Source organism: Cyanistes caeruleus, chromosome 3 (assembly GCF_971803275.1).
Source record: "Cyanistes caeruleus chromosome 3, bCyaCae1.hap1.1, whole genome shotgun sequence".
NCBI classification, from domain to species: domain Eukaryota; kingdom Metazoa; phylum Chordata; class Aves; order Passeriformes; family Paridae; genus Cyanistes; species Cyanistes caeruleus.
Window position 1 is genome coordinate 105,583,688 of NC_141703.1, and position 13,884 is coordinate 105,597,571.

General features: G+C 37.5%; 1 protein-coding gene across 22 annotated transcripts in view; it reads right to left on the reverse strand.

Annotated features, from left to right (window-relative positions):
• The window catches only part of ROBO1 (roundabout guidance receptor 1), a 686,064-nt gene that overhangs the window by 72,788 nt on the left and 599,392 nt on the right, over positions 1 to 13,884 (reverse strand). For all 22 annotated transcript variants that reach the window (XM_086883538.1, XM_086883540.1, XM_086883541.1 and 19 more), the window contains 3 exons: positions 10,772 to 10,892; positions 7,378 to 7,516; positions 6,024 to 6,151 (listed from right to left, as the gene is read on the reverse strand). In XM_086883538.1, coding sequence (XP_086739664.1) covers positions 6,024 to 6,151; positions 7,378 to 7,516; positions 10,772 to 10,892 — 388 coding nt within the window. The remainder of the gene's footprint in view (positions 1 to 6,023; positions 6,152 to 7,377; positions 7,517 to 10,771; positions 10,893 to 13,884) is intronic.

A 13,884-nucleotide genomic window follows, 5' to 3' on the forward strand; every position in this document is an offset into this window, starting at 1 on the left:
AGCAGGAGTACTTTCTGCTAAACAACCAATTAAAATTATTATTCCTTGCACGCTAGTTTTATTCATAAACCCAAAAAGCTTCAAACTCAACAACTTGCGGTAAAATTCTACTTTGCCTATTCCAAAGTATGAATTATTTAAACGTTTTCTTTAGAACAGCAGTCACAGTAAGTCTGCAGCAGTGAAACCTGAAACAAAAACAATTGCTTTTTCCACAGCCATGGGACTTAGGAAATTTCAGGCACTAGAAAAGAGCCTTCAGATTTTCTTTGCTACTTTTTTTTTAACTGAGTGATGAAGTATGCTACACAAACCTCCTTGCTTCAACTCTCTGCATCGAGTGATTAAAATTTTTGAGAACTATACAGTAAATAAACCCCTTCCAGCAGTAAAAAGCCTTTAGCTTCAACTTATTTCTGTAGTAACATTTCTTCAATTATTTGGATGCCTGTTCTAAATGCTTAAAAACATCTGTCTCAAGTCCTTGTTTCAAAGCATCAAACTGGAGGAAGGAATCTCAGAAGGTATTTGTTATTTTCCTGTAAAATACTGTTGTCAGTGTTGTGAGGTTCTATGTAAAAAGTCAGACCAAACCAAAAGAAGACAACACCCATTTAGCACTTAAACACCATGGAAACAGTTATTAAAATACTTACAAATTCCTTCTTTTACCCATATTTTAGAAATGCTTCAGGAATCTTAGTGTTCATCACTTGCATCAGTAAGACAAGAACCTTCAGGGCTCTAATCTTTTTTTTAGACAGTTTTCTCATTTCCTGCTGATTAACTTTTAAGATTTCTATTCTTTCACCAGAAATTGGTGGCAGTCAAACTCCTCAGATCCTTGATAGAAATCTGACATGCCATCAGGGTTTACTGCAGTCATTAAGGGGGAAATGGGCTCTTTAAGCAATAGAAATCACAGGTGATGGGCTCCTTCATTCAACCTGCCAAAAGTTTACTAATTAAAAAAAATCCTGAATTTTGTTGGACAATCATTATTCTTCCTTCCTTTTTCAAGGGACTGAAGGCAGAATATGGCATCAAATCAGTTATTTCGAAAGAAGAAATACTGATTTAAAGAGAGAACAGGAAGACAAGTTCAGACTTAAATCCAAATCCTAGTTTTAAAATTCCAATGAGAAATTTAAAGCCCTGAGACTGTGAAGGGTTCACTACAATGCATAATAATTGCTGTGTATGTCAACAGCATTTCTGTAATCTCATACAATTCTGAATTTTGTCCTTCTTATTTTAATGCTTAATGCAGTTAAACTTACAGCCAACTTATAATGTGTACCAGCAGCATGACACAGTGGAAACATTTATGTGGTATCAGACAGATGAAAGAGCAAATCCCATTCCTTTATATTCCGGGTGGTATTCTCAGCCCTTTCCAGAAGCCTTATCAAATAGATGTCTTTTACCTGTGTGCCTTGAAGCTACCTTGCACAAAGAGGAGGAGGAAGAAATTCCAGACCTGAGGCTTGTGCCACCTTTTCAGATTAAAATTCCTTGTCAGTTGATTTGTGCAGCAAAATCACAGCCAGGAGTCACTTATCAAAAGTTCTGCTCTCTATCTACCTTGCAGACAAGCTCTGTTAACCTTAAAATTAAAGACATCATAATCTAAAAAGGCTTGGTATCAGAGATGCCACTGTAAAATATGAACTGGCTGGTACAATTTCCATAGGAATTCTTCTTTTTTCCTGCCAAACAGATAACACCAAATGAGTTTAGTGCTTTTGAATGCCAAAATTTACATTTTACAGCCCAGTCACCACTGCAGCAGGTTTAGGTGCAGGTTAGGCAGGGCCCTGTAGCAAGTATTGCACACTCCTCCAGAGCCACTGCTTGGGTAGTGAGAACTAAGAAGAACTCAAAGATTCCTGTTCACTAGCAATCTGCTGCTGACTGACCACAGCCACCTCCAGCCAGTGTTGGTGTCACTCTTGTGAAGTCCTGAAGTCAGCTGAGCCACTGGAGCTGCAGCTCCTAACTCCTGCTGAGTCTCATCTTCACGGTCACTGCTGCGATGGTTCCTGGCCAGCTGCAGAGCAGGGCTGCCACTGGAACCGTAACTTACACTTGTGTGTTTCAGAGAGAACAGCTCGCTTCACCAGAAATTATAAACTTAGTGGAAAAGTAGATGTCAGAAAAGACAAACTGAGTACTGCAAATGGGAGCAAAGCAAATGGAAGTAGGTGAGAATATGTAAAATCTTTGGTTCGTAGATTTGCTTGAGAGCATTTTCATAGTAAAATGTGGAATCTGCAGATTCCTGAAGATGCCCTAATTCCATTTGCATTAATGGTAAAATTAATTCTCTTTTAGTACTGAAGTTCTGAAGTGTGCATTTTTGGTAATTTTATGTGTTTTAGCAACATTGTTTTCAATTATAAATGTAGTAATGAAATATGTTACATTTTATTTCCCACAGTCCTGCTTTGTGGCATAAAACTAAGCAAGTCACATAATGGAAACCTACACAAAACACAAAATGCATCTTGCATATCAATCAAATACATAATACAGTATAAATTCAATAAATATATCCAGCTTGCTTAGTGCTAGAGCAAGAGAGAAGTCCATTGGTTCCAGTGATGCCATTTTTTTTTGCCATTTTTTCCTTTTCTGAAGTAGATCAGCCCCTTTGTGAAACATAATGTGTCGGCAAAATATAATGTATTGTACTCTGGGCTGCTTCCTGGCATTATGTATTGACTGAGGTATTTATTTAATAATTAATCATCTCCTGAATGAAATGCTTCCACATGTATGCAGCAATGTCTCTGGATGCCTTACAGATGCAGTACACATTGCTGCAAAATGAAAACAGAGGGTCGAACTCTCCAATTTTAGGTATATGGAAACAACATCAGGATTACATTTCCTTAACTATTTAATTTTCCAAGGAGACAATAAGATAACTTGACAGTTTTAGGGATGGAAATGCTTCTAAACTGCAGGAGTAAAAAACTAAAGGAAGAGTTCAAACTTCACTACGTCAATACAGAACTCCAAATCTGGTTTATGAATATGGCTGAAGTCACAGTAAGAATACAACATCTGTATGTAGGAAACACTTATGATCCCCAAAGTTAGGAGCCTGTACAGAAGAGAACAGTGATTCCAATAACCAGCATCTGTGACGCCAGTGCCATGAGCAGGAAGAACATAAAAATGGAACTGATATTCCCTCCCCTCTCTTGTATTTTCTACAGTTAACAGTTTATTACACAGAGAGAGGGAGAGCTGAACTATCTGAGCTGACAGTTCCTAGTCCAGGGACGTGGCCTGGGCCAGCTCCCAGCTCAGAGGCAGCGCTCTGGCTCTGGCTGTGCAGCATTCCCGAGAGCATTCCCAAAACAGGGAGCCCTGCAGGGCATGCATCATGCATGGAGCAGGGGCAGGGCTGAGCAGGAGGAAAGGGTCCTGTGGGATCCAGGGCAGCTCCACGTGAGACCCAGGAGAGCTGTTCACCACCTCCCATCCACACCTCCCTGACAGCTGCGTATCTCAATTGCCCTGGTGCTGCACGCTCCACCTTTCAGTGCCCCAGATAACCCTCCACAGGAGAGAGCACACTCGGGTCAGCCACAGTGTGAGTGGAAATGATGAGTAGAGAAGAAGATAAATCCTCAGTGCTGCCAGCCCTGAGGCCCTGAAGAGCACTGCTTGCAGCCCTGTCTGCTGTGTGCCACGTTTCACTCCCTGCCACAGCCCCGCTGTGCAGACACTTGACAGACGGGGACTGTCCCTTTCCTGACACGGACACACGTCTGGGGTCACCACTGACAGCTCTCATATTCCTGCTCTGCCACAGGGGCTGCCACAGAAACACCACAGCCTGTTGCTGAGATACCGAAGAGGAAAAAACCCAAACCAAAGCTCCACAAATAACCCTAACCCGCTCAAACCCATGCCAAACCCTGTCCTTGCACATTGCTGAATTTAACATGCCTGCACAGTGGCAGCTGTAATGTCTGAGGCTGTGACTGGCAATGCAGCCCTCTGTTTACAAATAGGCAACAAAAAGAACTCACTTTGGCACAGCAGAACACACATTTACTAAACTCTACAGTCAATAGATCATGTGACAATAACCAAAAGTGCAGAAAAGAGTTGTCAGTTGCATTCCTTAAATTGCCTAGAAAAAAACCTCCATAAAAATCATAAAAAAGCGACAAACCAACCAAAAAATTCAGAGCTGTGTGTCCACAAACAGTCAGAGCAATCTTAATTTAGTGCTGGTAACATCAGTCTACTTTTCTACATGGTCAAAAAGCTGGTCCTAAAGGAAAAAAAAATGTTTTAACAAGGGAAGAGGAGAGGAGGGAAAAAGAGGAGAAGGCAGAAAAAGAAGGAAAAATGTGAAAAAATCTGAATGGAAAATGAATTTTCTAGGGGGGTGTTTTTTGCCCTCCCATAAAACTTGGTCTCTTGGATACGCTAATAAATGGATTTTGATCATAATTTATTTCATTACCAACAACAAATTGTCCCTACACATTACAGCTTCTCACATCAATCCCTCCTATGAACACATTAGTGCAGACAAATGGCTCAGGAGGTAATCCATTCTCACTGGGAAACAAATTATCCCATACCAGTATCCTCAGAGCAGAGCTGCCACAATGTAAATATCTACTGTGTAATACAAGCACTTTAAAATTAGGATCTTGATGAATCAGGACTTCAGCTATGATCTTGTTCCTTAAAAATATCAGTTTATTATCAGAAAGATCTCACTCAATTTCTAACATCTACACAAGCCATTTTATATCTATTTGCACCGTTAAGCTAAATGGGATTTCAAGTATGTTTTTGCTTATTATTTTGAATAGGACTATGAAAGATTTGGGCTACCAAGATTTAATTTCCAGAAATGTAACTGCTCAACCGGTCATTAAAGCAAATTTTCTTAAAAGTAACATTTTACAGGATTGACGGTTGATTTAAGATGTGACCTTCAGAACAAATCACCATTTAAGAAATAATTCAGTCTTTTCCCTTTGAATAAACTGTGCTTGCTGCTCACAAGTTTATCCTTTATTCTACAACACTGAACATGAGAGCTGGTTATTTTAAAAACATAAGGTATGAGTTTTGATGTATAAACATCATGGTGACGAACAAAACAGAACATCTCAAAATTCTTGGTTTTATGAGAGCTTCAACAAAAGAATTCAATACTTTGCTAACAGAGGGACACCAAATGTTTCTGGTGGAAAAAGGAGAGCAGCTTAAGGACAAGACCTTTCCTGTTACAGTAAATGTGTCAAAATAGAGGTCTGTTACCAAATAAAATACTTTTAAGCCTATACTTCCCCAGAACTCCATAATGACTAATTCCCACTGAACAGAGAAAAGGACAGGACCATCAGTGACCAGAAAAAAGCATCAGGATGACATCATTGCCTGTCTGCTAGCCAGGAAAGGAAGAGAGGGATTATCTGAACAGTGAACATCTGGATTGTGTATATAAAGGCAGTGAAGGATTTTTATACATATTAGTTCACCGAGTTCCACTGAATTTTTATCTTACAAAGAAACAGTAGTGCTATGATACGCTTTTATAATGAAAAAGCAACAGGAATTCCAGTGGTCTGGGTTGGTGTATTAAAAGATACACAAACAGATTTATCATTCACTGCTTCTCTACTACATTTAATTGAAAAAACTTGGCAGATACTTGAACTTGCAACTCTTTCTTTTTGAATTAAAACAATGCAGCCCAGTAACACTGACTGCTTTCTGTGTTTCAGATACAAAGATTTCAAGTGACTTGATTCTGAACTTGAAAAACAGAAATTCAAAACATACTCAGTTCCCCATCCCAGTATTGTAAAGACTGCTTAAAAAAATCTTACATGTGAAGTGTTTCCACTTCCTCAGAATACAACTCAAGCCAAATTTGTATTTTCACATTTTTTTATCTCTAGAGTTGAAGTACAAACAAAATCAACTTTATTCTAGTACAACTTTATTCAACTTTATTCTTTGCAAAGAAACATTCTTACCTTGAACTGTTAAAGTTGCTGATGCCTCAGCTTTTCCAACCATATTTTCTGCAACGCAAGTGTATGATCCCATGTCTCCTGCCATAACTTTCCTGATTTTCAAGGTATGATCATCACGGATTTCATATCTTTAAACAGACATAGTAGTTAACAATGAGCAGGAAAAACAGGACTTTTTACAATTTCTGTAAAATGTAAAAAACATGGGGCATTTGCTCTCAAATATTCTTATTTTTGTATTTCCCATAAGGGAAAAAAAAAAGTATAGATACTTATAAATTGATAATGTAAAATGAAGTTTTAAAACCAAAATATATCCAAGTATTTGAAAACCTATTCTGATATTATTTGCACACAATCACAAAGCTCTAATGGAGAATGTCTGAATTGTTAGAATTCTTTTAACAAGTAAATATAATAATATTTATTACTCTCCATCTGAATATTTTATTAATATGGTTTAAAAGAAAATAATGTTCCCAACAAGATCAGAATTGCTTGAAAGTCAAGATAAATCAGAATTCATTCCTTTATTTTTATTTTTTTTTTCCTTTCCTAAAGAACAATGTGGCTTTTTACCAATTGCTTTCCTTTCATCACCTTTCTCTCTTTTTTGTATAATGTAGTCCATGTGTTTCTATTTATGGTAAGTACATTTTTCTCCTAAAAATGATAGTTTTTATTAAAGCTATAGACTACATTATCAAGAAGCTGGATTTGTTGGCCAAAGCCAACTGTTAAAGGGTTTCTTCTTTCAATCCACTCCCTTGGAAGTTTTTTAAACTGATAATTAGGATTTCAAAGGACGTAAATATATATTTAATCTAACTCTATATTGATCCATCACAGGATGTATTTATTTTTAATAAGGTGCTTTACTTTTTGGCCTGAATAACAGCAACGACAAAAAAATAAGTTCACTGGAAACCTAGTAACAAAAACATGTACAACCAAGCAGCTTTCTACATAACCAGACTACTTTTTATATCCATTGCAATTCCAATTTATACTTCTTGAAGTTGTAATCTCTTTTACTATTTGTTATGCATTCTCCAAAACTTTCAGTAATCACAAAAGACTCTTCAGGTGAAGAATTAATCTGTATCTGGTATTACTGGCTGAATTTGTTTATTTTATATTTGTCATGTATTGTCACAACAAAAACTTGAAAACAGGCCATTCTTAAGTTTCAACATAAATTGTAAATTCAACTAGAGCACGCTGCTAATTAGAAATGTTTCACTGGATCAGGCCTTTTGTACTGAAGACAAAGAAATGCTAGCTGTCAACCACTCAATGGCCCCATCATGTACCAAGCCAGATGCCACAGAAAGGGTAACTCCAAGCACTGCACCTTGCTTTTGGCAGCTCCCCATCATCTTTCCTCCACCTCACTGTAGGGACTGGGTCACCTCTTGCCTCACACTTAAACTCCGCACTGTCATCCACAGTCACCGCCAAATTGCTCGGTCTCTTTACAAAAGATGGTCTCTCTAAAGGGAAAGAAAAACAAGGATTAATCCAGCAGTTCTGTGTCCAGCTTGCACAGGATCTCTGTGAGGTTGCTCGCAGGTGTCAGCAGCAGCAAGCATTCCTTGCAATAATTTCCCATGCTGCATTTGAAAGGCAATGTTTTCTTTCACCAGCACACATGAAGCAAAACAAGCCAAAAAAACCACAGAATGTCCTCTCTGTAGTTTTTGCTCATCAAAACTGCTGCTATCCCTGATTTAAATTGGAGGACATGGATGATCCAGGTCCTGGGTCACCAGAGTCAGATTAATTGCTGCACATTTCCACTCAGACTTTCTGTAACAAAAGGCGATCTCAGTAGAGGCTGCGTTATTATCGCAGGTAAACCCTGAGAATTTCAGGAAAGGCACTGATACACTTTGCTACCTGTAACAGGATTCAAAGCTCTAGGTTGCTGGGCTATTCATACTTTCATAGTTCCACACCAGGCTGCACTTCAGTGAGGTTTGCAAACTCCCAAGGATAAAAGTGGTTTTAAACAATTTCTGGAATATTCCAGGAATGACCCATCTAGAAGAGCAGCACCAGATGACAACAGCATGTCCATAAAAGAACTGGGAAGGTTTAATAGGAGAGTGTTTGGCAGATTCCTTTGCCTAAGGCAGATGAACTTTTTGTCTATAAACCTGTGAAAGCTCTAAGGGAGTTGAGAAGGCAGTTGCATGTTTTGACTTGTATGTACTAAAGATATAAATATCATTCCCCTGGAACTGCAAGAGTCTGAAGCCATCGGCACCATCAGGGAGTGTGAATACCCAAAAATACACCACAAATTTCTCACAGGAGTACAAAATGACCAGACAGAAGGATAAAGAGACAATCCCATGCTCTTCATGTCTCACATTTGTGTTTGAAAAAAGCAGTTCTAAATATTACTCTGGCTTTGCAGACATAGAGGTTCAATATTACAAAAACATAATGGTTCAAAAAGGAAATGTGAACTCAACAAAACCTTATTAAAAAAAAGCTTCCTTTATTCTCGAGGATGTCCAGACCAGTTGGTCTGAACACTTGTGTTGTAGAAAACTTAACTTTGCTGGCAATGGTAGGAAACAATGTTAAATGAAATAGCAAGTTGATCTTTGAGCTGTCAGTTCTAGCCTGAGTTCGTATACAAGAAATGAGAAATAAAACAGAGATCTAGAGACATAAATCTAACTGTGAATTAAAAATATTTGTATCTTTTTATTTTTTTATCTTTTATTCTTATAAACAAACCCCTACCCTGGCCCCTTTCTTGTAGGTGCTGAAAAAATGAAACCTGAATGCAAGAAAAGAATATCCAGATTAAACCTCAGAGTAGGAATAGTTTGGAGAAGAATATCTAACTTAACTATGCAAGAGAAAAAGGACTGCTCTGGCAAGTCCAGGACTGCTGCCCAACTGCAAAACCCACAAGAGGCACATTGCTCTCCAGATCATTTTCCTAAAAGAAGAGTAATGGACTTGCAAGAGTTTTTGTCTGCCCATTTGTAACACTCTCATTCAAATGCAGAAATGGATAAGGGAAATCAGCACTGATATGAGAATCTATCTTTGTCACACGATTATTTGGTACATACAAGGAAAGCTTAGCAAGGATCACTTTGAAACTTTCTAGTATTACAGTTTCTGACATGCAATCCTCCCTCTGATCTAAAGCAGAGACCTAGAAGTAAAAGTTCAACTTCTAAATAACCAAACCTCATAAATAGAAGATTAATGTAGAAAAAGTTTAATATATTAAGTCAGCATATTTCTCGTGCTTTTTCACACATATCCAAGTCTGAGCTAAAAGAATATGGTGTATTAAAGATTTCTAGACACAGGCTGGTAAGACATTCAAAGCTTGACTGACCCATTTGAAAAAAAAAAACAACTTGCTAATCTCCCCAGGCTGAAAATCTGAAATACGTCTGAAAGGAACAAGAGATGAAGAAAGAGCCAGACAGAGCTCTGCCTGCAGTGCACTCCTCTTACAGGTTTTTAGCAAGGGTAGTATTTAGCAAGTTCAGCCTAAGTTACCAAACAGTCCAGCCCATGATTCCCTGGCTGGCAGCAGACCAGTGATGAGCTATTAAATGGTACAGTTAAACAGGAGCCTGGAGCAAGGACTTTATTCATGTAATGACAACTTACTTTCCAGTTTAGATTTTGCTTGAATGCTCTGAAAGTCTGTTTGACAATAAACTTCCTCCCCTAGTGCTTCAAAAGTGTTTTTCACAAAACCAAAGCCTCTAAAGGGTTACATACCACTTTCTCCCTGGATATTCAGTTAGAACAATTTTAAGATGGCATAAAACCTTGTTTTATTAAGGGAAACCCTGCTTCACACGAAACTCTGAATAGGTCTTCAAGTTGCTGGAGTCCTAGTTCAACACTGTAGGGAAGACAGATAAAAGTGCCAAAGACAGACAAGACAGCTCTTAAAACATGAATTTAACAAAAAAAAATCCACCAACAATCTACTGGTACTGCAGCAGCATTGTGATGGAAACCAGTGTGCTGTGAACCAGGGCTTGGATGGTCTCATCCTGTAAAGATAGAACACCATATTTTTGCAGAAACAGTCAGGCTTTCTCAAGCCTCCTCCACTTTAAAGTCAAATGGGACATATTTTTGAAGGAAAACCACCTAAGTTCTCCTGTGCTGAAGGAATATTGTTACTGCACTTGGATTTACAGCTTCCCTTCTGATGTGGAAAAAAACAAAACATGCAATTTTCAGCTAAGCTCAGCTATCTTAAATGAAAACATATTTTTGGATGCTCAGAGGGACTATCAATAGGATCACTTGAACAAGCAGATCTGTTGTAGCATTACAACACTCAGCATACGCTCCTGTAAATGAAAGGATAATTATTCCAAACAGAAATTTAGAGTAATTCTGATTCTTAAGCTTCTTCTTCTTAAATTTGATTGATTGGCTTGATTAAGCCTCTTCTTCTTAAACTTGTTAATATTTATTTTGCTGTTATTTCATAATACTGATCCAGTTATGGACACTGGAATTATTTTCAGTTTAAGAATTAAATACAAAAGCATCTTATACTAGAAAAAATTGTCCCAGGTAGGCTGCAGAGCCATTACCTTCCTTCTATTCACTAGATCTCAACCACGAGAAAAACATTCTCAGCACTGAAAAGGAAATGGAAGAGTGTAATCTTTAGAGAAAGGCTTACTAGGAAAAGCAAAAGATGGACATTTTCATCAGCAGAATCTGAAAGGAGTTCTTACCTAAAACAGTGAGCTCTGCAACTTCACTTTCACGCTCTCCAACCATATTTGTTCCAACACAAACGTATTTGCCAGCATCATTCTTTCTTGTGTACGTGATCATAAGCTTTCCTCCTCTGATCTAGGACAAATCAAGGATAACAAAAATATTTTAATATGAATTATAGATTTCATAATAATAGCTTGGATTTTGTTACAGATAATAAAACAGAACAAGCCATCTGTGGTTTTCCATATCACATAAAAAAGTGGAAAAAAATTATTAGCCTAATTTTATTCTCTTATGCTAAAAGCTTTTGTCTTAGTTTTACGTTAGTGTTTTAAAATCTCTGAGATTTAGACTCTTGTTAGCTTTTTCTGCATTCTGTGTAATGTAATGCTGGCTGCTCACCAGCCTGTTTAATGCTTGTTAGCCAGAAGGACTACAATTCCTTCCCATGTACTGATACAATCAGGTGGAGAGTAAAAATTAGCACGAGACATAAATCTCATTTTCACATCAAGTGCTGCAATTACTTTTTCTTGACAAGAAATATGTGCACGCTATCCTGCTGCTGGTCGTACTCATTATTATTCATGAATTTTGTGTTTGTTTTGGTTTTCATTTCTTAAGGAAGTGAAGGAAATTCTTTATTCTTTAGTTCTTCACCTTTAAATAAGTTTAAAGGCTGATAAGCAGATGAGTGGAAGTAATTATATTCTTACTGGGAAATGAATAACATTCTGCTCCTAATTTTGAATTCAACTTTTGGGAGATAATGAAATTCCAATAATCCCCGAATTAGAAAACACACTTACCTTTGTGATTCCAAATCTTATTATATTTTATAAAATTGTACATTAAATGCATATGAAAATATCTGATCTTCCTTTTAAAAGAGTTTTATTGACTAAATGGTTGAACAAATTTCAAAGTTCACCAAAATGCAGCAAAAATTTGTGTAGGCAGCTGCATATATACCATGTTTACTTTGATATACAAAGAAAGTTCCTTAACTACAGAAAACACATCTTGAAGTGCACATATGTGCTTAGAGCACAATCACTTCTGAAAACCACTGCAGTTCAAGGCATGGGTGGAAGTAGACAATAAATAAAAGCCACATATGAAGCTACATGAAAGGCTCTAATGTGGTCAGCGACAAGGAGGAGTGTGTTCTCAATATGAGGTATTTAGCTGGAGTTGCCTGCAGCTAGAAATCTATCCCTGGAAATTTGACATCTTGAGCAGCGTTGGGCTCTGATTGTCATTGTAGGATGTACAGACACAAAGATGACAGTCAGTTATTGAGATAAATGGACACGCACGTGGGGCGTAGATAGTGTTGCATACAAATTTCATTCTGTTGCCTTTGGCACTCATTGCTTGAGAGCACAAGAGATATGTCCTTTATCATTCAGAAAGCTGGTAACACTGAAATTTCAGCAGAGATTTGAGGCATGAGGAATGAAAAAATAAAGGTGACATGCAAACACACATTTTTCAAGAATCTATATGCATTTTTAGATTGCTGATTGCCTGAATTGGTAAAGCATGGGAAGAGAATGTAAAATATAATTAGCAGTCTATCTATACTTATTCCTGTTTTACATCTCCCTAAATCACAGAAAGCAATTGATTTTCCAGATAACCTATGCAAAGGATTTAAAAAAAAACCCAAATTTTTGAATGACTTTCACTTGCATTTTGGGGTATTTTTATATCCAGATACATATGCAGAAATATATACCTTTAATGTACATAAATGCAAACCATGCTGGATAGAACAAAGAAATGTGTTTATACATCACAAGAATTTGACAACTCATCTGATGACTTCAAACCCACGTAAACTGAAATCTGTGATTTTCGTGCATGTCTTCAGTCTAAATCCTAGTGACATTCAGTAGCATTTGTACTCCTCTTTTATTTCATCACTTAAGAAAATCCCATTCAAATCCACTACAATATGACAAAACTGCATATCTTGCACAAATTGTAACCTTAAGCAAGAACAATCCTAGGAATTTCTTGTAGGAATTGCTACAAGACTCTCTTCAAAGCATAGATGGAGAGAAGCATTAAAGCAGAAACATATGAAACACTAAAAAGTCATTGAAAGCTGCTTTTCTTGCAAGTTATTTGAGATTTAGATAAAGAAGGAGACACACAGGAAACATTCCCTCATGGATGTTGAAGCAGACTTCCCAAGATGTGACACGCATGCTGAAGGAGGCTGCGCTTACAACATGGAATTCTGAATGAATGTGCAAAGGGGTTTCTTTTCTTTGGTTGGTTCTTTTCCTTAAAACACGAGAAGGGTTTAGAACTTTAGCTACAATGACGGTTATTCCACATGGAATTGTGATAAATTACACAGCTACAATAAAATGTGCCACCGCTGAATGTGGAATTACACATCTGTAACTGGAGCAGTCACAGATGGCCAAAAGGAAGTGAACTTCCCCTGGTGGGCAACTACCAAAATTCTTCAATGCATTCTCAACAGTTAGGTACCCACCATCTCAATAAGACTGGCCAATCCCTTCAGTTTTATATGACACTGCAAATGAAAACTGCAGCTATGAAAAAATTTATGTTGTCTACGTGCAGTATTTCTTCTCAACAGGCAATCCCAGAAATACCTATGGACCACAGACCAATGGCTTCAAGTAAAAAGTACACAATGGAAGACATGCATGTGAAATTTGGTAGGAACACATAAAGAATCACTGCTGAATTTGTCTTACTTAGTTCATATCCAGTATTTAGACCTGTAAACAGTCAAATCACCTTTGGAGACCTACATGAAATCTTGCAAATTACAACTATTCATAGTCTGCGAATACTTAACAGTTAATGAAAACATTTTAATTTGAGTGCTCTGGCTCTTTTCATATTTTTGCCTCAAAACACACCAGCTGGACTTCATAGCAGCAAATGAAATAATGGTTTGCAAAAGTGACAGGCAGTGAGTGTCCCATTACTTCCAAACCTCCTGAAGAGTTGTGACCACGCTGAATACCAGAAGAAGTCCTTTCTTCCTAGTAGACAAGGTACAGAGAACAGTTTTATTCCACTACTCTAGTAGATATGGTTATGTCATGGGAAAATAAATGGCTTTGCTAACTGT